The sequence below is a fragment of the Callionymus lyra genome, chromosome 5, assembly GCF_982586985.1.
Source record: "Callionymus lyra chromosome 5, fCalLyr1.hap1.1, whole genome shotgun sequence".
Classification (NCBI taxonomy): domain Eukaryota; kingdom Metazoa; phylum Chordata; class Actinopteri; order Syngnathiformes; family Callionymidae; genus Callionymus; species Callionymus lyra.
Genome location: NC_141822.1, coordinates 24144721 through 24170503, shown reverse-complemented (window position 1 = coordinate 24170503; position 25783 = coordinate 24144721). Strand labels below are relative to the sequence as shown.

Below are 25783 nucleotides of genomic sequence, written 5' to 3'. Positions count from 1 at the left end.
AAAACTCATCAGATGGAGAAAGGTGGGAATAACTAATAACTTATATCTGTTTTCTTGATCACGTTTAATCAAGTCATATGATCCTGGATATGAATACGTTTTAGAAATGTTTTTCAATGTATATTTATGTATTGTTTCTTTTTGTGTTATTTGTATGTGTACAATTCTTTACCAAACCAATTATGAACCACAGGTTGATGTGGATTTCAGCCAGTTCGAGTGGACACCAGTAAAGCAGTCATCCAAAGTTTCAGCAGTAACAAACCATGAAAGCTCTGTTTCGAAGTCTGTCTCAACATCGGTGTCAGCAGCGAAAGAAATTTATGGTTCAACAGATTATTTTCCACCACCGCCCCCGATGGTCGAAGTGAAATCTCAGGACGGTTCGCATCATTCAACTGGCCAACAAAAGTCCACTGCTCACAAAGAGCAGTACTTGACAAACAAGAGCATGGCTGAAATGAAGCGCCTGTACAAGCACATCCATCCAGAAGTCCGCAAAAACCTTGAGGAAGAATTTTTAAGTCAGCTCAGCGAGGAAGAAATAAAGCAATTGGAAAGCAAGGAAGTAGTTGGAGACGTGCAGCAAGCTTGCTACATGTTTGAAAACGACGGCCAATGCGATTGTTGTTGTTCAAGCCCCGACAGGGAGTCTGTTGAGTGGGATGAGATACTAAGAGGGGAAGTGCAATCCAGGCGCTGGATGTTTGAGAACAAGCCGTTAGATACAATAAAGGATGACACCCTTGACGAGGATACCAATATTGCACAGCAGGAAATCATTGCAGGAAAAGATGTCAAATACACGGCTTGGATGTTTGAAACTCAACGAATGGATGCTTTAGGAACAGAGGGCGACAGCAGCATGGAGCACTCACAAAATAACACGGAATTAGCGAGAGGCGATGTCCGCACTGCTACCTGGCTGTTTGAAACTCAACCCTTGGATTACCTGAATAAGATCTATCAAGAAGATGAGCAGGATACAGAGGCCGTCTTTACAAAAGACATCACCGGGGGAGACGTTAAAACGGCAAGGTATATGTTCGAGACACAGCATTTGGATTCTCTGGGTAAAACCGAAACTATTGAGGAGAGGAACATTCTGAGCCTGAAGTCTGAGCGGGAAGAGCACAAAGGGGATGTGAAGACGACAACACGTATGTTCGAGACTCAGCCCATGTGTGTCATCAGGGGAGATTCAGGAGAGATGCTGGAGATCACCACCATCAGCAGGGAAGAGACGGAAAAAGGTGACGTCAAGACTTCTCGGTGGATGTTTGAAACCCAACCACTGGATATGATCAGCAAAGACCCAGCTCAAGTTAAGCTCATATGTGGCATTTCAATAGACGACAACATTCAGGGTGGTGTCAACAAAGGATGCTGGCTGTTCGAAACAAAGACGCTAGACACCATCAAGGATGAAGAATGGGAACGAACCAGACAAAAGGAAGAAATCATCGGTTCTGATGTAAGAAAACATTGCTTAGTTTTTGAGACCCAACCTATGGATACTCTTAAAGACAATGATAACGCACGACCATTACCTTCTGAAGAAATCGTCGGGGGTGACGTACGAACCGCAAAACATCTGTTTGAAACTGTTCCGATTGAAAATCTCAAAGAACTCAATGAAGTGGGGAAACTTCAGAAAATGGCTGCGTCAGTAGAGGAAAGAGGTGATGTGAGACATCAAAAGTGGGTTTTTGAGAGTCAGCCACTGGAGAATATAAGAGAAGAGAGGAAGGAAATCACACGAACGGTGAATATTGCAGATCTTGACAAAGGTGATGTGTCAAATTATAAAGAAAGATTCGAAACAATGGATTTAAGCAAATGCGAGGACACCCAAAGGATTCAAGTGGAGGGTGTGACTTGTGGAGCTGTCAGATCAAACAAAGTTCTCTTTGAATCAACTCCCATGTATGCTATGCAGGACAGTTCGGGCCATTACCACGAGGTCAAGACTGTGAGGCGAGAAGAGATCGTGAAGGGAGATGTACGAAGCTGCAGGTGGATGTTTGAAACCCGACCCATTGACGAGTTTGATGAAAGCATTGACAGGTTTCAGATCATTAAAGGCATTTCTAAACAGGAGATCGAGTCAGGGGATGTCAAAACAGCTAAGTGGTTGTTTGAGACTCAGCAGCTTGACGCTATCAAATATTTCAACAGTACTGAGGGGGAAGAAAATAGAGCAAAGACCGACATTGAAATTCAAAAGGGAGATGTTAAAACATGTAGGTGGTTGTTTGAAACACAACCAATGGATGTTCTGTATGAAAAGGTGGAAAGGAGTGAGTCAGACGTTGAAGAAGTGCATAAAGGGGATGTGAAAACATGCACTTGGCTCTTTGAGACTCAGACCCTGGATAACATACGTGATCATTCAGAGTCTGAGTCAGAGACTATATTGAAGGCTTGTACTGTGAAACAAGAAGACGTACAAGGAAAAGACGTTCGGCTTGCCAGGTTCCTTTTTGAAACGGAGAACCTGGAAGACATCGGAATTGAGGATACCGAGTCTTTTCGAAGAGTAACTGAAATCGATATCGACTCAGGAGATGTTTCTCGAATGAAGTACATCTTTGAAAACCAATCGTCTGACATAAAGAGCTCCACCTCCGAAGAAATGATGCAGAAGTTAAAGGTACAACAAGCTGAAGAAATCCAGAGAGGGAACGTTGTCAATTGTACGTGGATGTTTGAAAATCACCCAATCGATGCTATACAAGATGAGTCCACTCAGCTCAGAGAGGTTCGTTCAGTGACGGATATTCAAGGGGGTGATGTTGACAAAGGCCGCTTCATTTTTGAGACGTGCTCTTTGGATCAGATTAAAGAGGAATCAACAGAGACTGAGATTTCCAAAGTCACCAGGACTTTTAGAAGTGAAACTGAGAAAGGTGATGTTAAAAACTACACAATGATGTTTGAAACCCAGCCGCTCTATGCGATCCGTGACAAAGAGGGTCACTACCATGAAGTCACCACAGTCACCAAAGAAGAGGTTCTAAGAGGAGATGTGGTTGGAGCCCGATGGCTGTTTGAAACAAAACCTTTGGATTCCATCCGCGATTCTGAAGAAGTTTACATCATCAAAGCTGTGACCGAGGAAGACATAAATAAAGGGGATGTGAGTTCTGCAAGATGGAGGTTTGAAACACAACCTCTGGATAAAATCACAGAGGAGATCAAAACAATGTCAAAAACTGTTGAAGATGTCCAAGGAGGTGACGTGAAAACAAACAAACATCGATTCGAGACTGATGAAATGTCTCGGAAATTAGTCAGGACTGTCAGTGTAAGTGAAATTCAGAAAGGTGACGTAAGATCTGCAACATGGATGTTTGAAACGCGCACAATGGATGAGATCCATGGTGAAGGCACAGAGTATGACGGAATGGAAAGAGTGACTAAGGAGGAAGTGATGAAAGGAGATGTCAAACAATCCGTCTGGCTATTTGAAAAGCAACCACTTGACAGTATCAAAGAAACGGATGAGACTGAGCTTGTCTTCCAAAAGGAGGAAATACCTAAAGCGGATGTTCGGACCACGACATGGTTATTCGAAAGAACACCATTAAATGAATTCAATGAGAGCACAGTGGAGAGAAAAGAGATTATTGGTAAAAGTATAAAAGAGACGCTTGAGGAGCTTTACTGTCAGAAGATGGTCAACTCACAAGGAATCCTGATTGAGACAGATGAGATTGGAGATGTTCGCATGGCAAAATATAACCTGATGAACCAGGAAAGCCCACAAATACAAAAAGAAGAAATTATTAGAGGGGACCTGAGCAATATCATGATGAACCTTTTGAACCGGAGAGAGATGACAGAGCGAGCGATAACCATTGACGAAGAGGAGCGAGGGAACATCAATACCACCGTGGAGCAGCTCATGAACCAGGAGAAGGGTATAAACCTCGAGAAGGAGGAAGTTATCCATGGGGATATTCAAGAAGCCATTAATAACCTGCTGAAGAGGGAAGGTTCCTCAAAGAGTGGGATTCTTCTTCAAGAGGATGAGAAAGGAGACGTAAGGATGACAATTTATTCCCTTTTAAACAAAGAAGAGGGAGCCAGCATGGAAAAAGAGGAAATTATACGAGGCAACGTAAGCAGGACACTTCACCGACTTCTGTCAAACGCAGGAGATGAGGCCGCCAAAAGGATAAGGATTGGAGATTTAGAGAGGGGTAATGTCAGCTTTTACACCACATGCATCGAGTCTGGAGCGTTGGATTATTTGAGGCAACTTCAGTTTGAATCAGGTGAATCCATGGAAGTTCTGCAAAAGGAGCAGATCATCGGTGGTGACATTGAGGAAACCAAAATTCTACTACGAAAGAAGCAACAGGAGATCGGGCGGACAGTGGCGGAAGAAGATATAGTTCCTGGGGATGTGGGTAGCATAGTTAAAGACTTCATGACAGAGCCCACTGTGACTTATAAAAACCTGGAGAAGAATTATATTGTCAAAGGTGATGTCAACGCCGCGTTGGATTCACTGTCTCAAGCAATCAATCAAAAGGTGGTCATGGAGAAAGAGGAGGTAGTGAAAGGGGATATATCCACAACTCTGAAATGCCTTGAAGAGGCTCAGTACCAGTCCAGGGAGTTGGAGAAGCCAGAAATTGTCAGGGGGAACATTCAAGGGGCTCTACAATCATTGGAGAGATCTGCGACGACGAAAACAGAAGTGACTGTTGATGATTTAGTGCCAGGTGATATTAAAGGGACACTGAAGTGCCTGCAGGAGGCAAATAAAGTAATAAAAGAAGTGGAAAAGGAGGAAATTGTCCATGGAGACATTCATATAGCTATGCAATGTTTACATGAAGCATCCAGTGAAAAGAAGACATTCCAGCATCAAGTGAGCGAACAAGGAGACGTTAAAGCCACCATTCAGCAATTGCTTGAACCTACGGATTCTCCACGAACGCAGCGCAGAGGGAGCATTGAAGGAGATGTGAAAACATCGATTAAAACTCTGTATGAGGGGCAGGAAACAGCATTGGTGGAAAAAGAAGAAGTGCTTAAAGGTGATGTTCAAGGTGCAATCAAGTGTCTAATGAAACAAAAACAGTATTCAAAACATAAACGCACATGCCCTCACAATAAAGCGAAGGAACTTGCGAAAAATCCTTCAAGTGTGAAACAGGTGGAGCATGAATGCTCACATGAGGTTAAGAGGGAGACTGTCGCAGCGAGTTCAGCTCCAGCTGTGAAGAACCTGACCGTGAGTGGTGATGCACAGAAGCACACACAGAAGTCAAATGAAAGTAAATCAGCGAAAACACTGGTAATAACCCAAGAGGACCACACGTCTACTGTAGCCAAAACAGACAATACCTCTGGGTCCTTTCAACAGATGAGCATGAAAGAACATAAACAAAGAGTGTTGCCCGCACAGAAAACAACACAATCTCCCAAGCCAATTATGATCAAGAACAAACAAATGACTAATAATGATAGATCAGAGACCAACGCAGCTGGCTTGAAGATTGTGCAGGCTGTACAGAATACATCAGAGAAAAACATTTCACAGAAGCACATGTCTGAAACAAAGACAACCAAACAGGTGCAGACTACGTCGATGCAGAAAACTGTCACGCAGAAGCAAAACATAACCGTATCTGAATCAACCGTACAGAAGCATACCGGGAGTAAAATGAGAGACCTTAAAAATGTCAAGATCGATCACCGAAACCTTGATATGAAGGGGAAAGCTTTCATCAAAAAGGGTAAACCTGAAATTCACTTCCCGCCTCCTCCCTCATCACCTCCTCCACCTTCAGAGTCCGAGCTGTCACTTCCTCCTCCACCGTCACCAGTACTAGAGAGAAGGGGGAATCCCCAGCCATCATCCCCTACTATTATGAGACAGGACAGCGACCTCCCACCTCCTCCATCTCCTGTAGAGTGCTCAAAGACGGATTCAGAATTCTTTCCACCTCCTCCTCCACCTCCGCCGCCCTTTCCACCTGGACAAGACTTTCCTCCTCCACCTCCTCTGGTTGAAGAGCTCAATACCACGCCTCAGCCATCACCTGGAAAATCTAGAAAATCCATTGGAAAGCCTTTGTTCCACGTACCCAAGCCACCAGAGCCCCAGAAGCCTGTTCTAGTTAAACCCAAATGGCAAAAAAAGTTCACTAGTCCCACACCACCTCAACCACAGCAGCCAAATGATACTCAAAAAATGACACAAGAGGTCAAAGATACCACTCAAGAAGTTAAGATTAAAACAGCTGCAAAGATTGATGAAAAAAGAGAAACACAAACTGAAGTTGTTTCAGTGTCCGGGATGTCAAATATACCAAAGCCTGTTCCGAAAGAAAGTCCTCAACGACCCAGGAAAGTATTTGTTCCACCTATTAAATTGCCTCCGACCCCGGAACCTGCTCCAGAACCAAAGCAGAGGCCTTTCGCTCGTAAATTCAAAACCCCTCTCATGCTTGCAGAAGAGAAATACCGGCTGCAGAGGATGGAGAAAGAGGATAGTGGGAGAAGTGAAGTTTCAACACCCACCTCTCCGCCAGCTGATATGAGAGAACCTCCCCCTGTTCCCACCACAGGCATTTCTTTGGAAGATAACTTGGTGAAAGACGTGGCTGTAGAAGTAAGAAAAGACAATGCAGATGTAAATGTTCTTAAACACGTTTCAGACCTCTCTGCAAAGAAACCTCTCTCCCAGATTCCTTTGAGCAAGCCTTTGATGTCCAGCGTGAATAAAAAAGCTGCTGCTGGATTTGCAAGCACGACCATGGCTGAAAAAAGTGATTTAACCAAGGATGTCAAAAAGGCCTCTGGAGATGTCATCAAGAAAACTCAAACTGCCTCTGACACACAAAGCCGTTCTGTTGACTTATCTTCACATTCTGCCTCTGCAAATGTCAAAGTACAGTCTTGCTCTCATGTGGTCGCCTCCTCCGCTCATGAGCAACAGCAGTTAATTAAGAAGTCCAACACCAGGTCTGCACAGAGTGCTGTCCAGGAAAATGTAAAAACTCAGAGCGTGGCAGAGGTCAACATGAGAGCAGAAGATACGAGGAATATCAATGCAGGTCAGACAGGAGTAGAGAAAGTGAATCCAACTCAACCCACCAGAATTCCAAAGGTTGCACCAAGCTTCAAGGTGAAAACGTTTAAAATGCAGCCAGATAGAAAAGAGGAGGAACATGAGACTTTGGCCCAGAAGGAGGTATTAAAAGGTGAAGTCCAGCAGAAGAGAAGTCTGTCACAAAAAAGTGAAATCAGTCAGCAGACCTCAATAAAAACGGAAGTGTTTTCTGAAAAGAAAGTAAAGGAAACAAAAAGTCTAGGGACAGAAACGTTGTTAGGGAAAAGCAAACAGAAGAATGAGAGGGATGTAAACGTTTCGCCTGCAGTTGCTGTCTTAATGCCAAAGGAAATAAAGAAAGCGTCTGCAATATCTTCTCAAGCACAAGGCCACAAATCGCAATCGCACAGCACACGCAGCATTAAGGCCGAGCATGTGCAACAACACCAGGAGACTGTGGTGACGGAGAGTGTCACGCAGGAAAGCAGTCAAAGGCAGGAGGTTATTTCTAAGAAGAATCAAACGATAAAGCAACAAAAGGCAGAGACACATCAAATCATGGGCAGGCCGAAAGACAGTAAGAGTGTGCTCGGTACGGAGACATTAAAAACGACCCAACAAGCTGAAATGCTTCCTGAAGAAAAAACACATTCTGAGAAAGTTGAGGTTGTGCTAAAACTTCTTGCTCAAATTAAAGAGCTAGAGGGAACACCGAGTAAAATTGACTCAACCACTGTTGGGACAATCATAAAGGAACTCCCTTTAACATCTTTCAGCTCAGATGAGAAAAAGAATTTAGGGGAAATAGCTAAAAACCAAAATAAGAAAAAGCTCAAAGACATGCTGCAGTATGTGAGCAACACTTTAAAGGCCAAGATGATGCTTTTTGACAAGAGTATTCCACATGAGGTAATGGAAGAAAAAAGAAAAGACTCTCCCCCGGTGCCTCCTAAGCCTGACAAGAATGTCAGCGGGACACAGATATCCAAAATCAGCATCGGCTCATCAAAAACGGAGAAGAAGGTTTTTGAAGAGAAGAGGATCGTTCATGAAAGTAAATTGCATCAGGAGACAGCAGATCAGAGAATTTGTTCTCCCTTGGCAAGCATTCGCACTCCATCGCCCACTTTCATAAGTATTGAGTCAAGGAGGATAGATTCCCCACTCGGAGCAACTCCTTCTCCGCCGCCGTACAAGTCCATGGGGACGCCTCCGCCTCCTCTCCGCAAGGCCTACACACCCACATTCAGCCGAGCCTCGCCGTCTCCTACACTCTGCCGCTCCGAGAAGCTAATGAAACTGAGGGATACCACGTCCAAGCTCTCACGTGGAATAACTCCTCCACCTCACATGACGGTGCCGGAGTTTATATCGACTGAAATAACACAATCGTCCTCGTGCGACAGGGAGACTCCGGATCAATTTGAGCAAGGGTTGGTGGACGTCTCAGAAATGGTGGACTCAATGCTGACCGTTAGGGATAAAAAGTCCTTCTTTGAGGACGCACAGAAGGCCGAAACCCAACGGAATTACATTCGGAAGGATCCTATTGAAATCCCTGAACGACTTGGACCCGATATGGACGAAGGAGCCACGCTGGTCACTATAGATCTCTCAAAAGAGGACCTTCCAAGAGTTGACTTGTCCAGACTGGTGGATAGATTTGAATCCCCCAAACCAAAAGTGCATCCCAGAAGAGAGCCAATCGTGATCAAAGAGCGGCTAGGAAGCGACACAGAAGATGCCAACGCTGAGCCTCACACTCCGAAAACTGAAGATATCCCATCCTTCAATGTGAAGGCCATTAAAGATGTATTCGAGACGGGACAACACAGCTCGCAAGCGGCCAGAGAGCTCAGAGAACAAATAGAAAGGAGGGAGCAGGACACAGTCCAATCAGAGCCGGCTGGTCACTCTCAGGCCACCTCAGTCACAGAGGACTTCTCCTGCGTTGATGACTTTGGAAACGTGACCAGAGAGATGAGGAGCGAGCTGCATTCCGAGAGCTCTTTCACCCGAGGTAACCCCCCGTCCTACGCAGAAGTGGTGCGAGGTTCTGTTCCGGAAGAGGCCTCCACTGAGGAGCTGCTGAGAAACTTTCAACAGTCGTGGGCCGAAAGTCAAGCAGTGTTCCAGAACCTGGGCTTCAGTGTCACCGAGCAGCGGACCGCTCAGGTTGTAACGCATCAGCAGGAGACTGTCAGGACGGGTAAACTTTGCCATCCAGCATGAGGGTGCTTAACAGCTGGTGTGTGTGTGTAACAAATATATGTGGGAGGTGTAACTGCCTGGAGAGAAAATTGTGTTCACATTGAATGCTGCGATTGATGTTACTTTTTTTTTTGCATTCAAATCTCATTTCAGCAGTGTTCGACTTTTACCAGAACTCATGTGTGGTTTTTATTGCTTTTCCTCACTTTTTGAAGAAATGATGTGAACTAACTTTGTACATTTTCCCTTTGTCATCTCAAAAACTTACCTCAACTAATATGCACTTTGTGGCTTGATGAATCTGTTATTGAGCGTTCAGATGTCTTGCCATTATTATTTAAATAAAAAGCATCAAGGGGACTACATAAAGACATGGCTTTGCCTTCATTATGGTAGTATTTAATTTCTGCAATAAGAACATCCACAAAACATGAAGTGGTTTGCTCCTCAGCAAATATTAATTTCATTAGTTAAAATCCTAATGTTTTTCAGATAATCAACGACATGCAGAGTTCACAGACAGGAAGAGGGAGTGAAGTGTACTGAGCAAGATAAAGAGTCTCAAAGTTACAAGACATCTCACGCAAGCTTCCCAGTATTCTTCACTTGCTAGTTTACATTTACATTGTATTTGTTTAATTGTTAGAAATAAGTAATATTGAAATATTGAAAAGGGAAATAAGAAAGTTGAAAGAAGTGTCTTTTCGAGAATCAAGAATCAAGAGCAGGTACAGTATATGTGCCAGTACATATTGGTAAACATGGAATTTTTCGTGTTTGTTCTCAAAGAAAAGTTTCATGAGTCACACTTAATTATTATTAATTATTAACCATAGAATAGAAATAAACCCAGACCACCCCTTCAGTGTTGTGAGAGGGTTAATGATTTTTATATTTGTCTCTAGATGTTTAACATCCTCATGGTTACTTTACATTTTAAACGTACTAAAAGGAGCCTTTGATTAAAATTTAAGGATTGCAAAGTATAACAAATATTAACTTGTACTTCCAGACAAACAGCTAGACTAGGAGTGGGCGATCCGGTCCTCAAAGGGACGAGGGGGGTTGCAGGTTTTTTTGTTTCAACCAGTATCAGAACCCACAGTTTAACCAATGTCGTTTTAGCGGATTGGCCAAACAGTCATCTGATTGCACTTCTAAGACACCCGTATGGGTGGAGAGGTGTTTTATTGGAACAAAAACCTGCCCCCTTTTGGAACACTTTGACCCCCCTGAGCTAGTTATCGCTCTAAACAATATTTGATTAAAGTTGTTCACACTCAACACCACGTCTGAAGCTCAGCTAAATACCATGACCTGATTATGTGACTGACACTTTGCATTTCTTTGCAGAAAATTCGAGTTCCCGAGTCCGAACTGTGCAGGGCGTGTCGGAAGAGGGTGTACCCCATGGAATTGCTGATCGCAGACAAACAAAACTTTCATAAAAGTTGCTTTCGCTGCGAACACTGCAGAGGCACTCTCAGGTGGAGTAACTCCTCCCTTTATCTGGGGCTCATCGCTGATGCTCTTTGTAATGTCTGGTTTGTGTTTTCCCGCACAGTCTTGGCAACTACGCCGCTCTCCATGGACACATGTACTGCAAACCACACTATATGCAACTGTTTGCATCAAAAGGAAATTACGACGAGGGATTTGGACAGAAGCCACATAAAGATCTATGGAGTAATAAGACGCCGCAGAGCTCTGTTAAATCCCCGACACCTGAAAAAAAAGATGTCGATTTCAGATCAACTCCAAACCAGCTAGCTACCCTAGATAGTGACATTTTTGAGGCTGAAAGTAGGAAACCGTCAAGTAAGATTTCTGTAGTTTGGCCGCCTCAGTCCGGTTCCCCCAAGAAGTCCTTCACCATCGAGGAAGAGTTACGATTGGTTAAGCCCTCGTGGCCGCCCACAGATCAAGAAGACGATAGTCTAAATCTGACCAATCCTGACCAAGCTCTCGGGCAAAACCATCCGCAAGGATATTCAGAAACAAGTGCCATTTTACCCGAGAACGTGAACGACCCTGGAGCGACTCAAGTGAAGGATTCATCCCCGCCAGTTACAGAAGAAGCACCCGGTAATGCTCCGAGTCAAGCACCTGAAAGGTCAAGCAGCAGCGCTGAGGCGGAGGTGCAGGTGGAATGTGAAATAGCGACAGTGAAAGACCAGAGTGACAAGAGTGCTGTGGAGGGCACACCTGCCGCGAAAGAAGAGGAGAAAAGTGAAGAAAGAGTAGAGGAGGTAAAAGCAAATGAAGAGAGTTTGCCGATGGAGAGTGGGTTGGAGAAGGAAGAGAGGGATACAGGAAATGAGAGAGAGGTAGAGAAGGTGGCGTCAATAGATGAGGAGGTGGCAGAAGGACAGGTTCTGAACGCAAACAACAACAATAACAAAGAGCCAACTGGAGCTGAGAGTGAAATCCTGTTTCAAGAGATCCACAAAAGAGAGGATCACGACTCCCCGACGGACTCGGGACCAGCACGTTTCTTGCATTGCGAGAAATCCGACTGGATGCCAACCCAAGTGCTGCGATTGGCAGAGAGGGGCGACGCTTTCCTGCCAGCGGGTGCCAAATGTACCGAGTCCACGGACGGCTTCTCGGAAACAGATTGCTTCACAGATAAAGCCGAGGGGCTGTTCTCGATGGACGGCGAGCCAAAGACGAGCGCGGCGAGCTTCCTGGAGGATATATTCGCCGGCCTGAGCACTCAAAGCTCCGACCTACTGTCTGATTTCGACTCTGAAATCTTTGGCCAATCAGCTGTGGGAGCGCCTCAGGGGTCTGAGCTTGGCGACCTTTTGGATTTTGGAAAGAACTGGGGAGAAAGCGAGGACAAAAGATCGGAGAAGGAGGGCAGGGATGGGGATGATGGCACTTGTGGATGGGATGATGATACCCTCACGGTTGAGGAGCAGATCAAGAGGAACAGATACTACGATGATGATGACGATGATGATAACCAATCCTGATTCTATTCAATAACTAAGACAGAATTAACCGCTTGTAACTGCACATTAACGTCCATGGAGGAATAATTTGCTTTGATTGTAGTTTTATACGTAAATATTTCTGCTTTTACCTGTAATACTTGCACCTGGTGTGCACATGGAACCCCTATATTCCTCGTATCACTATTGACTATGATGAAAAAAAGAACAAAAAAAAAAAAACATTGAGTCAGTATAACTTTTAGTTTGAATGAATGGCTTTTTCGTTTGTGAATATTTTGTTATTTTTTTGGTTGAAATAAATGATCTCGAACGGCTGATGGTGTTTATTCGTTTCCCTCATTCCACGTCAAGGTTGTCTGGTGTACAAACACCGAAGGACTTCAAGTTGTGGAATGAATGTGCATTGATTCTGTACTGATACATCAACCCACTCGCAGGAGCTACAGCTGCTCATAGCTCATGTCAGAACAGCTTGTACACAAACACTTAATTAGCCGAATATAGTCTGAAAATAAAGTCCTACAATCACGAGAACTTCCTGGTCTTTTGCCGACTGCTCTCTTAAGTCAAAGAAGTAAACATTGTCCCCAGTTCAATAATTCAGAATCCCTCTTCTAAGTTGCTGTTGGCACTTTTTTAATTGGACTTCCCCTCTGTGGTGGCAGTCGGAAGTGACGGACCAGATGAAAGGCTTTCTCCCCTACATTTTTAAATATTTGGTTTTCTTGCTATAAAATAATTCAAAAGAGAGGACCTGAACTGTCATCATTTATTAATCATGTGTGGAAATGTATAAACTTTCCATTCACAACCTATTTCTTTAAACTATTTTGCAATTTAAAATGATTTGTATTGCTCTTTTAAAGGGCAACTAATGTGAAAAACTCACTCCCATGTTTCAAATGTTGAAGTCGTCCTCTTCAAGATGAAGTCTCTCATCATGACCATGTTTTGAATTTAATACTTAATGAAAGAGGTATTAACTTAATACTAAGTTAATAACGTCTAAAATCTCAGCGAACTAGAGGTTACAAGAGCAAAGTCCATAATGATGTAATAATGGTCCTCACTCCTCCAGCCAGCTGCAATCATGGTCGGCTTTGTTTATACAACAAGTCCCTTGGAGGCAGAGACATCCAGGATCAATTACGCTCGGTGACATACCTTGAAGATCGACCAATCACAGCAGAGTGGTTTCAGTGGGCAGGGCTTGGTCTTATTTTCTTGTAAATATTTCAATGAAAAGAGAGTTTTGTACAAACAGACACATACTGATGAGTACAATAGAGTCCAAGATCTATTTAAGACACACTCAAATCAACACATCAGTTGCTTCTTAAGAAAATGTTGGATGAATTTGGGTAAATTATCCTTCAAAATAGTTAAGGCTAAAATACAATATGACTTCATGTTTCATTTAAAATTCAAGTTTAAAAAGTTGACCGTTAATCTGACATTCCTCAAATGTCCCATAAACATGATTTATTTAATGTAAATATATTTAACGAGTTTTGACAACAACAGTTAACATTAAAATTCTAGTCTTAAAAACCCATTTTTATTCCCTGTCTTAAATTTCGGCATGAGCTGTTTTAGTGCTTTTTACTTGATTTATTAGTGTTTATTGTATAATCCAAGTGTTTCCATTTTTATGCTACATTTTATCTTCTTGTACAGCACTTTATGCCAACTGCTGTCGCTTTAAAGTGCCATAAAAATAAAGTTGAGATGAGTTTAACATTAAAAAAAAAAAGAATTTTAAACAATAATAATGAAAATAATATAAATGATGAAAACAAAAGTATCACAAACATTTTCTAAATGGAATTCTGGAGACACATAAAATCCCATAAAATGATGGATTATTAAACACTTATTCGCCTTTAAGATGATCCTAAAAAGAGCGACAATTCAACACGTAGGTGAGCAGAGTGACGTCATCGACAAGCCTGAAAACAATGCATGTGACTAAACAATAAAGTACCGTCGAAATAACCGTAACTAAAACCATGACGTCAGCAGGAATCATCGTCCATCTCCGTGAGCTCCGCTCGTCTCCCATCGGATCAAACCGGCCGTGACTCTGTTGCTTGAAAGTCAATCACCAGTGTCCTCCTCACGCCCGCTCCTGATTGGCTGCCGGCGCGCCCCTCGGAGGCCGCTGATTGGCCGCGGCGCCGGCTGCCACCCCCTACCGCGAGGATGCCGCGGGAGCCGCAGAGCAGACGAAGCGTCGGCGCGGAGAGAACCAGACCCTGTGCCTGTCACTCACTCCGGAGACAAGTCCTGAAAAACCAGCTCACGGTAGGTCGCTCTGTGGCAAGTTCTTAAAGATATTGGACCGGTGGTTCTGGAAGTGGATTTAAGAGTGCGTGAGAAGTGCGCGGGTCGGTGTTGCGTTCAGGGTCTGGTGCTGGAGCGCAGCTGGTGCTGGATCAGGACCGTGAGTGTATGTAGTGGGCGAGAGATGCGTTCACTTCTCGTGGATGCTGATGCTTTGGCATGCGATCTGTGTCCCGTGGATAAATCCACGTAAGTAGATGAGTGCTCTGTGCTCGCCACTGTTCCCTGTTGTCGTATAGAAGAATGATTTATATCATTTAATCTATGGCACTTTAAATAAAGCCGGTGGATCCATCAACAGTTGACGTGTTTCTCCATCACGAATCTCCTCTCCTTTTTATGGGATGATACTTTTTTTTCTTTTCATTTTATGATCATCAGTTTAAACAATTTAGTCCCGACTGTTGTGACTTTTGCGCCTATCGATCGAACACATTTCCAATAACTAATCTTTTATAATAAATATGATAATAATGGTTAAAAAGTTGGGAGGAAATGCAGAGAGTATTGAGTTGGTTCAGAGTCAGAGCTGTGATCTGGTTTGATGACTGACAGACAGGTGGATCCGCTGAGGGACCACAGAACGTGCACCATCACCTTGGGTTTAATGATGATGATGATGAGTTTTTTTTGTTTTTTTTGCTGATGCCAGTCAAAGTGAAAAACAAAAGATTGAGATGATTTTCTCATCCATATCCTGTGGGACTCCAGGTTCATTCGTGCCCTTGTGCTGAGATCACAACATGAAGATGTTGAAACCATGTCAGGTGAGCAACAGATCACAATCTGTCTGCACATTCAAGTTGATTTTAGTGTATGTTAAATCGTGCATCAAAACCCAACTCTCCTGACCTTAGTCACATGTTACAAATTGTAGAGTTTGCACGGCGTCTCCAGTGAAGTCTCATCATGATGATTTTCTGAAGTCATTACTTTATCAAGTTCTACCTCGTCTGATGAGTGCAATAGATGTTCAAGATCAATTTAAGACACAATTCATCATCATTTGCTCTTTAAAATATATGCAGGCACATTAAAATAACTGTAAATTCTGGACTATATGGCGTGTGTATGAATATAAAGTGCGCCAACTAAATTGAAAAAGCAAAATTGATTTGTACACATAAAGGCAACCCTGTCTGTAAGCTATGCTTACGTAGAAATATTCCTTGAATTTTTTAATTAAATAAAACGTTTATAAGAACAGTGCTTGTAACACGGCAGTAAACAGGCTAGATAAAACTTAAACAGCCTCCCGGAACAGTCTGAACCCCTTTGTCCTCTTTTTGAGTCTGATTTTTACGCCTCCGTCTCCAGCGATTTGTGATGCCAAGTTTGCATAAAGCATCTCTATTTCCTTGTTCCACAGCCAGATCGATCCCTTCAAACGTAAAAAGCTGCAGCAAATCGTTTATCCGAGTGTTTCCATCGTGAGACTGAACAAGACTATTATTGACACAAACTATTGTCTTCTACTTCCTCTTGTTGGCATCGACATGTTGGTTCGTCTCCGCCACCTCCAGAAACCACCGTCTTCCACGCCATCTCTTATGCCTGTCTCACTCACATTTTCTCTCTACGCTAGAGCGCCTCCTGGAGGCTATGTACCAATAAAAAAAAAATACCTGCATCGTCATATATGCGACAATGTTTGGAAAAAAAGTAGCTGCATATGGTCTGGAAATGAAGGTTACAGTAAATGCTTGTTTATAATGAATTATTTTTATATATTAACCCTTGTGTTGCCTCTGGGTCAAGGTGTCCCAATAGCCTGAAAAAAAGGAGTTTGTAGTATCCCTTGTGTTGCCTCTGGGTCAAGGTGACCCAAAGTCCTGAAAAAAAGGAGTTTATAGTATCCCTTGTGTTGCCTCTAGGTCAAGGTGACCCAATGGCCTGAACAAAGGAGTTTATAGTATCCCTTGTGTTACCTCTGGGTCAAGGTGACCCAAAGACCTGAAAAAAGGAGTTTATAGGATCCATTGTGTTAATTCTGGGTCAAGGTGACCCAATGGCCTGGAAAAAGGTGTGTGTAGTATCCCTTGTGTTACCTCTGGGTCAAGGTGACCCAAAGGCCTGGAAAAAGGTGTGTGTAGTATCCCTTGTGTTGCCTCTGGGTCAAGGTGACCCAAAGACCTGGATAAAGGGGTTTGTAGTATTCCTTGTGTTACCTTTGGGTCAAGGTGAACAACCCCCACCACTGCATATTTTTGTTTTTCTGGAAATTGGGAGGTTGTTCACCTTGACCTTGAAGCAACATAAGGGATACCACTTACACAAGGGTTCATTATTTATTTATATAAAGCTTTATATTTATTGTGTCATCCCATCATGTGTATGCAGGTGATAGTTGACGCTAATTGTGAAATAGGTAATATTTGACTTTTCTGGTTCCAATTATCTTCCACGTTTCTAGCAAGAAGAGAATAAAAAAAAAATGACATTGTATTCATGTTGGTTACGTTGTTTTTTTAAATGTCCCTCTGGTAGTAGATAATGAAACGTATTTAATACTCAAACAATATTCATGTCACTGTCATCTAAAGTGTCGTAAACTTCTTGAAATCCGAGTGTGAATAAGCGGGAAGTAGCAATCATTCTTCTTAAAGCTAATGTGACTCAAAGTCAATAGAACGCGTCGCTCATTCAACTATTTGATTGTTATTTATAGCCCCGGATTGTAAATTCTATACTGCTTTAAAGGTTTCCCATAAATCTCCGCGGCTCCCGCAGCTAGCGGCGGATTTGATCATGGATTTTCTTTTTTATTCCGGGACTGATTGGGATTTGACCACAGGTTCAGCGTCGTTCCCACATGTGTTGACGTTGATGAATGGGAGAGAAAAATGAAAAGGAAAAAAAAAGGGGGAAGTATTTCAAAACCTGCCGTAAATATTGGCAACATTCCCCAAACACACTCTCGCATCTACCGTTCCTGTCAACACAATTGAAAGAGAAAACCCGTCATAGTTGTTGTTTGTTAGAGCTCGTATTGACAATAGAGCCCTCTGGGAGCTTTTTCTTCTTGGATGTGCGGCTTTTCTTGTCAAATGCAACTGTTGTTTCGTGTCTGGAAATTGCTTCCTCTGAAAATATTTTAATCTAAACTGTTTTTTTTTTTGTTTGTTAGTTTGCATTACTTGCTTTTTGTCGTTTTTTATTTTCGCTTTGTGACTTCATCCTGGTCTGCAGTCCAATCCGTCAAAGCCGTTCTGCGTCAACCTTCAGCTGTCACAACACGCTCGGAGATGGAAAAGAGATGCACTCCCTCCACCGTGTTGCACGACCACAATCCTAGATACACGGAACGTTCAAACCAAACGACAGTGAATGGAGCTTCGGATGGTGATGATAACGACACTAGCAACACCTATGAGGGACTAGAATTATGCACAGAGAGTTGTTTTTTTTTATTTTTATTTTCTTCTAATGTGTCGCCGTCCAAACAAGCTTTTAATGAATCTCCGGGATTTTGTGACCACAGTTTCGTGTCAATAAAGCTGCATTTTAATGGTTCACGGAGGTGTGTGGTTAGAGCTACTGCCTCACAGCGAGAGGTTCGGCTTCCGGCTTAAAGCAACGAGAATCCTTTCCGTGGGGGGTTTTCCAGGTTCTTTCCACGCAGGCTTGGGTTTACTCCAGTCTCTCCTGTTTCTTCCCAGAGTACAAAAACAGAGGTTTGTACTCTTAACCAGGGCTCCCCAACCTTTTTTGAACCGTTTAATGTGGGCATTATATTCATAGTTTACAGGTTTATTGTTTGAGTAAACTTGACTGAAGTGGCTAATGTTTCTTCAGGGAAAATGTCATCTTTATTAAAAACAAAACACATTTGAGACAGAAATAATGAACAGAATCAGAAAACTTTTACGGCCAGAATTTGTTGTGGTAGCAAATCCAGAATATCAAAATGAAATAATAAGAAATTATACAAATCATTTTTTCTGTCTACGCAGGCCGATAACAAATGCCTTACGGACCAATACTGGTCCACAGATCTTGGAAATTTACTGTAGATGTTAGTGATAGGAAGAAGGGTGTGCGTCTCTGTGTGTACTGTGGCACATTAGCAATCTAGATTGCTTCCTCCCTCTTGCCCTATAGAGCTGGGATAGGACCCCTTTCAACCCAGATAAGGGACTCGGCATTAGAAAAGGAAAGAATGAATGTGTATGCAATTATATTTCATATTTCATCACCTTTTCTGGCAAGAATACCATGGCAGGACCACTGGTATTAGTTAAAAAAAACTCTCACTTGTTTAGTTTTTTTTTCTATTGCTAGTGATAGAAGAAGAAATCCAAATCAGCAATGATCCACTGCAGAGTTCAGGAAGAGCAGGAAACTATTATAGTTTGTTTTTATATATGCATGAGAGACACAAGCAAAAAAAACAACAACTAATGGATGTTGTTAAAACACGAAAGTGTGACCTGGAGCAACAACAGTCGGTCGCTGCAACCTTGCTGAAAAAGAATGAATGAAAGAAGTGCAAATGGTGTTGAGTGGTACAAGAGAGCATGTTAAATCAACAGCATCCACTTTAAAGACACTCAACCGATATATATATATATTTTTTTACATTTGTTCCTTAAAAGACTGGATGTTATTTGCACTTGAAAAATACCTGTTGTTACTAATAACTGCACTTAAAACACTGACAGATTAAGTAAGGAGCGTGTGTGTTTATTCTTAACATCCTGTATGTTTTCCAAGTACCATTGTTTGTGGGGAAACTATTGAAATTAAATCGTACTCTCGGCTTATTGTACCTTGAGATTTTTACTGTTGTTCCTGGATTTGAATGAATAAATACGTCTGATTTATGTCAGCCTTTGTTTGCCTGGACAGATTTCTCCTTTACCTTGAATGCTTTTCAATTAAGGTGTTGTTTATTATTCCCGAATTTAAGTTAAATCTTATGCTACTGCCATCAAATTGTCAAAACATAATCTTGTTGCTTGTGTGTCTAAACCTACTAAGATGAATGGATAAAAAAAGCATTCATATTGTGAAGCTAACCTAATTAAATCGACACAGTTGTCATTGAATAACGCAAACTTCCTTCAATATCACTCTGAGCCAAACGACATCTATCGTCGGCATCTTTCAGTAACTCTACGTTGGACTCGGCAGTGTATTCCTGTCAAAGAAATGTCTTCTAAGTAACGTCTCTTCATGTCTGCGTGTCAACTTACCTTCCCTTCCCTGTATGATCAGCCGTTCTTCAAGGGATCCGTGGCTTCTTCTCCGAGGGGCTCGGTGGCGTCACGTTGATGTTTTCTGACCCCCCCCCCCTCTCCGCCTGGCTCGCCCTGTGAAGACACTTTGGAGGGCATCACAAGCAGCCGTCTGTTTCATCGTGATCATCAAGTCTGACTCGTGTCCAGAGATTCTTGGATCCTTTGATAACGTTGTTGGCCAGTGTGCCGTCGCACATGTCCCTGCTCTTTTTATTTATTTATTTGCTTATTTTGGAGTCCGCGGGCTGTGTCACATCAAGTCCAGAAAACACCATACTGAGATCGGATTCTCGCCCACTAACGGCATGAGTAATGAGTCAGCAGGGAAGTTGTTTGCAATTATCTGTTGGAAAATATAAATCCCAGAGTGCCCGGAAGGATACGTTCGGTACAGAAACTAAATTGTCATTTGGAACGGTTCATAGTTCAACTGGATAGAAGTTATTTGATTGACATTCTAATTTAATTGATTTTTGAGTAGTTGACATTTATCGGCTACAGATATTCTATTGATGTGTCTTTACCTATAAAGAGAAACGTATGTTGGATACATAAATGACATTAAATCCATGTTTTTGATCACAAGAAGTCGTTAAGGATCATGTGTAGTTCGTCAGGTTGTACCTTCATCTTCTACCACTTATCCCAGGTTTGGTCTCTGGTCCCGATTTTCTTTTTCCCAGAAGCTTCTTACCGCTCCTCTGGGTATATTCCAGGAGTTCTCAGTTCAAGAGAAGAACGATTGCTTCCAGTTCTTCATACCCAGAACACCTCCATAATGGGAGGCATCGTGAAACATTGCTTAACTAACTCAAACTGGCTTCTCTCAACGTGGATGAGCCACAGTTCTACTTTGAGTCTCTCCCGGATGACTGAGCTCCTCATCTCATTTGTAAATAACAATGTTGAAAAACACAATTCATCCATTTGTATCCATCTGGTTCTTCTGGTCAATAAGACAGGTCTGGATCATAGTGTAGGAACGCGCATGGATCTTTGCCTTTTGGCTCAGCTCTTTCTTCAGCATGACAAACCAGTAAGTAACCAGCTGCCTATTTAAATCTTTTTTTTGCTGCTTGCATATCTATCTGTCAATCAAATCAATTAACCTCGGGGAAACCCAAGCTTTATTTCTTTTCTACATGCTGTGAAGAGAAGTTTTTAGCAGGAGGTTGTTTCACCAACAAAAGTGTATTATTGAGGACAACAAATTAAAAGCCATTTTTTAAATATTATATATTTGTTTGTCGTCCTTTTTAAAGACCAAAATGGATTCATAAACAGACCAAATTGCCTTCAAATGACTCCTGAAAATATTTTAAAAATACTTGACGCCCAAAAACTATAAATATTACCCAAAAAATCAATAAGTTACCCAGAAAAACTAACTCAATCATTGTTTCATTATATGCTTTTATGTAGTAAAATATATATAGTATTAATAAAGTAAAAAACACCTGGTCATGATGATGAGAAGTTCAACTTTAAAAAAGATTTTAGAAAAATAATATTACATGGCTGCTGTAAAAAAAAACACGTTCAAGAAGTTGGAATATATTTGAAATATTGCTTTTATTTTGTGGTTGTTTAGAAGAATAAAGGAAACCAATTGAAATAAATTAAATTGTAAAATAAGTTGAGACATACTTTTATGTGTCTAAATAATATTCAGAACATTTCATTTTCTGTTGATAAATCCTTTCATGCATGAGGAGATAGTCAGTCTAATCTAATAGGAGGTTTTAAATGAATTGGACTGTATTAGGGTAGGAAGTGTGTTTTTACAGGGGGCTCTTATGTGTCTCAGAGACCCTAATAATGCCACCCCATACTTGGCAGAACATGAACGTGCTGTCAATCCAAACATACGCATTTCTTTGTGGCTGGTGATGTCAAGCCGAGTGGTCGAACACCTGCAGGCACGCTCAGGTGAGGACCTTATCAACTGGTACCTTTTAAAAAAAAACACCAGGGAAACACGCAGGGCTTCATTCGTGGTCCGCCTTATCTCTGCTGCAGCACGGAACACCGTGTCTTATTCTGTGGCTCTGAGATGATGAAACCAAAATCCCTCACAGGAACTTGGACGAGAAAAAAACAGTTTCTGATTCTTAAAAAAAACCCTGTTTTTTTTTTGGAAGGCTCACGGGACAAAAGCATCATTGTGCAGCTTAAATCATTCTTCGGTTGCCCTTGCTCTAATCCTCTTTGTGGACGCCTGCCACGGTCTCTCTCATATTCATGCTGCAAAAACAGTCAACTTTGTCTGCTTTCTTTTCTTTTTTTTTCTCAGCCACAGAAATCCAACCGAGCACAGTGCATCGTCTTCATGACTGCCAGACATGTTTACATTCACATCTGAAGTTGCAGCGCTGCATTTCGTGCAGTTGTCTTTCTTTTTTCTTTTTTTTCCAGTAGAATTCAAATATTGCATGCTTGATTTCAATCAGCATCTGCTCTCGATGAGCCTACGTCCCTCTGTGGACCGTAGTAACCCATTTGAATACTCATGTGTTTGACTCCTAGGCCTAATTATAGCGGCAGCACAAGTATGTGTGTAAGCGTCATTAATCTTAGCCTAACTAGATGAAGCACTCATTATATGAGCAGCGTTTGATACACTTGATGCCTGTTTAAGGCCCTCGCATGTCAAGAGGGACGTCGATCTGACATTTGTGGCTGAAGGTGATTGATTGTCACTTGGGTTTTAATGTGCGGCGTTTGTGTCCCGCTGGGGTTCAAATGACTCCCCCCTGCTTGGACGGGAATGAACGTTTTGCAAATGAACAGCTGCAGACTTTTATCGAGCTTGTAATCGAATGACATTAATTGATATAAACATGTGGACTTTAATGACAATGATATGATCATTTATAAGACAAAGCGATCGATATTTTCACTTGTCAGATGATATGATACTCAGTGAGTCTTTATTTGAGAGTACGAGTCATTTACTGAGCTAGCATTTGGAGTGTAGGGCTTCACTATTATGGCCAAAGTTATAGTCACTATTGTTTTTAAATAATAGTTTTAATTATAATGCCTTTCATTTTGAGGTCACTTTTCAAAAATGACAGTTGATAGTAGGGCTGGGTATTGATGAAAGATTTTCGATATTACCGATGCGTTTAAGTCGATACCGGTTCCGGATCGATACTTATTTCAATACCATTTTAAAAAGAACAATTCCAAAAAAAAAAAAAAAGGAACTTACAAACAGTACACATCTTAAGTACATGTTTTCAGCTCTGGTCAACTTCCTGTTTTCTTGCAGAAAAAAATAAAGGACAAAAAATTTCCAGTGCGAATAACTTTTGCTAGTAACAAATCAATCTAAAGTTCACTGCCAGTTTCACTCATCCGTTTTTCTTTAGAATAATATAAAGTTTTGATCAGGCGTGTGAACTGAAACTTTGCACTGAAGGGTGTTTTGCTCCCTCGGTACTACCGAAGCATCTGGTCGGTGCTTTAAAATAACGAAAGTTCGATACCCAGCCCTAATTCTTACAAATGCCAAATGACACAGAGTAGAAATCTTTTAGTTTCAGCTTTGCATTTCCACTCCAGGCTGTTTTCTTACCGAAAAACAAACAAACACATTCCAGTGATAAAGAACTCTTGCTAACAAGTGAGTCATTTATCTTAAGTTCACTGCCTTGTAGACACAGATGTAGACATTATCAAGTTTTGACCACGCGTTGGTATCGAAAGACGAAGCATGTTTCGATACTTGGTAATACCGAAGCATGTGGTCAGTGCGTCTAAAGAACCAAAGTTAGATTCCCAGCCATAGTTAAAAAAGTGAAGCTTTCTGAATCGACATTCAATTCTGATTTACAGTGTTCTCTCTTTGAAGTATGCACAGCCTCCCTCCACTACTTTAGGCAGTTAAATGTAGCGATGGTCTGATGGAGCTTCATGAAGCAGCGTCTTGACTTAAGTTTATTGAAGGAAAATGCATCGATTCGACTAGATTCTGTATTTACGAGAGACATTACAGTAATAATTCAACTATGTGCTAGTTAAATATTTATTAAACCATGCACTCCACATGTTTTATTTACATCCCTCGCTTCCACAATTTGCATTTTAATCACAATGAGCAGGGAACATATGTTGCCGTACTGAACACCGAAAAACAACTTGATATTTAAAGAATTATTGCCTTTGCAAAATTGAATAAGAAAATCCTTAATTTAAATATAAATAAAAAATTAAATGAACAAAAAAATAAAAGGAGACAAAGAAGCATCAGGATCTGTCCTGTCAGTCAACACCTGTTGATGGTTCGGCTCTTGGTGTGCAGCTAGAGTGAGTGGTTAGTATGGTACGCTGGGCCCCCTGAGGGGACATAATCTGCTATTGATTCCATTTGTTGTGTTCAAACCAGATCCCAGTGTAGCATTAATTCCAGGGTTCCAAGACGGCCTTCAATATCAAACAAAAATGATAGCATTTGTCTCGGTCACTTCCTCGTAGCTCAACCGTGTCTTTCTTGTGCTGATGTGATGCAGGATAACAACAAGCTTTTCATTGAAGTGAATACAAGGACTGGGCTCTTCCCGATGGCGTTTGTGAGCTTCACGGTCGAAGGAATCAATATTCCGTTCAATCAAGAATGGCCAGGGGAAAAAGCAATTGAGGCAATTGATGTACGGAGGGACTTGTATGAGTACTCTGGCAATTGTTTTTGTGTAATCGACACATCGCTTTTATTTTGGGTTCATAAGTCCACTGTTGTAAATGATAGATAGATAGATAGATAGATAGATAGATAGATAGATAGATAGATAGATAGATAGATAGATAGATAGATAGATAGATAGATAGATAGATAGATAGATAGATAGATAGATAGATAGATAGATAGATAGATAGATAGATAGATAGATAGATAGATAGATAGATAGATAGATAGATAGATAGATAGATAGATAGATAGATAGATAGATAGATAGATAGATAGATAGATAGATAGATAGATAGATAGATAGATAGATAGATAGATAGATAGATAGATAGATAGATAGATAGATAGATAGATAGATAGATAGATAGATAGATAGATAGATAGATAGATAGATAGATAGATAGATAGATAGATAGATAGATAGATAGATAGATAGATAGATAGATAGATAGATAGATAGATAGATAGATAGATAGATAGATAGATAGATAGATAGATAGATAGATAGATAGATAGATAGATAGATAGATAGATAGATAGATAGATAGATAGATAGATAGATAGATAGATAGATAGATAGATAGATAGATAGATAGATAGATAGATAGATAGATAGATAGATAGATAGATAGATAGATAGATAGATAGATAGATAGATAGATAGATAGATAGATAGATAGATAGATAGATAGATAGATAGATAGATAGATAGATAGATAGATAGATAGATAGATAGATAGATAGATAGATAGATAGATAGATAGATAGATAGATAGATAGATAGATAGATAGATAGATAGATAGATAGATAGATAGATAGATAGATAGATAGATAGATAGATAGATAGATAGATAGATAGATAGATAGATAGATAGATAGATAGATAGATAGATAGATAGATAGATAGATAGATAGATAGATAGATAGATAGATAGATAGATAGATAGATAGATAGATAGATAGATAGATAGATAGATAGATAGATAGATAGATAGATAGATAGATAGATAGATAGATAGATAGATAGATAGATAGATAGATAGATAGATAGATAGATAGATAGATAGATAGATAGATAGATAGATAGATAGATAGATAGATAGATAGATAGATAGATAGATAGATAGATAGATAGATAGATAGATAGATAGATAGATAGATAGATAGATAGATAGATAGATAGATAGATAGATAGATAGATAGATAGATAGATAGATAGATAGATAGATAGATAGATAGATAGATAGATAGATAGATAGATAGATA

General features: G+C 41.1%; 2 protein-coding genes and 1 long non-coding RNA gene across 4 annotated transcripts in view; all 3 read left to right on the top strand.

Moving 5' to 3' along the window:
* xirp2a (xin actin binding repeat containing 2a) overlaps positions 1-10984 on the top strand; it is a 53626-nt gene extending 42642 nt beyond the window's left edge. For both annotated transcript variants that reach the window (XM_087791542.1, XM_087791543.1), the window contains 3 exons: positions 194-9281; positions 10637-10770; positions 10848-10984. In XM_087791542.1, coding sequence (XP_087647668.1) covers positions 194-9281; positions 10637-10731 — 9183 coding nt within the window. In that variant the 3' untranslated portion in view covers positions 10732-10770; positions 10848-10984. The remainder of the gene's footprint in view (positions 1-193; positions 9282-10636; positions 10771-10847) is intronic.
* The window catches only part of LOC148079854 (uncharacterized), a 195851-nt gene extending 183294 nt beyond the window's left edge, over positions 1-12557 (top strand). Inside the window, exon 2 of the long non-coding RNA XR_015711339.1 lies at positions 12447-12557. This is a non-coding gene — a long non-coding RNA (uncharacterized LOC148079854). The remainder of the gene's footprint in view (positions 1-12446) is intronic.
* Positions 12558-14488: 1931 nt separating this feature from the next.
* The window catches only part of LOC148079853 (beta-1,3-galactosyltransferase 1-like), a 109255-nt gene continuing 97960 nt past the window's right edge, over positions 14489-25783 (top strand). Inside the window, exon 1 of the mRNA XM_087791552.1 lies at positions 14489-14547. The gene's annotated coding sequence lies outside the window, so the exon portion shown is untranslated. The remainder of the gene's footprint in view (positions 14548-25783) is intronic.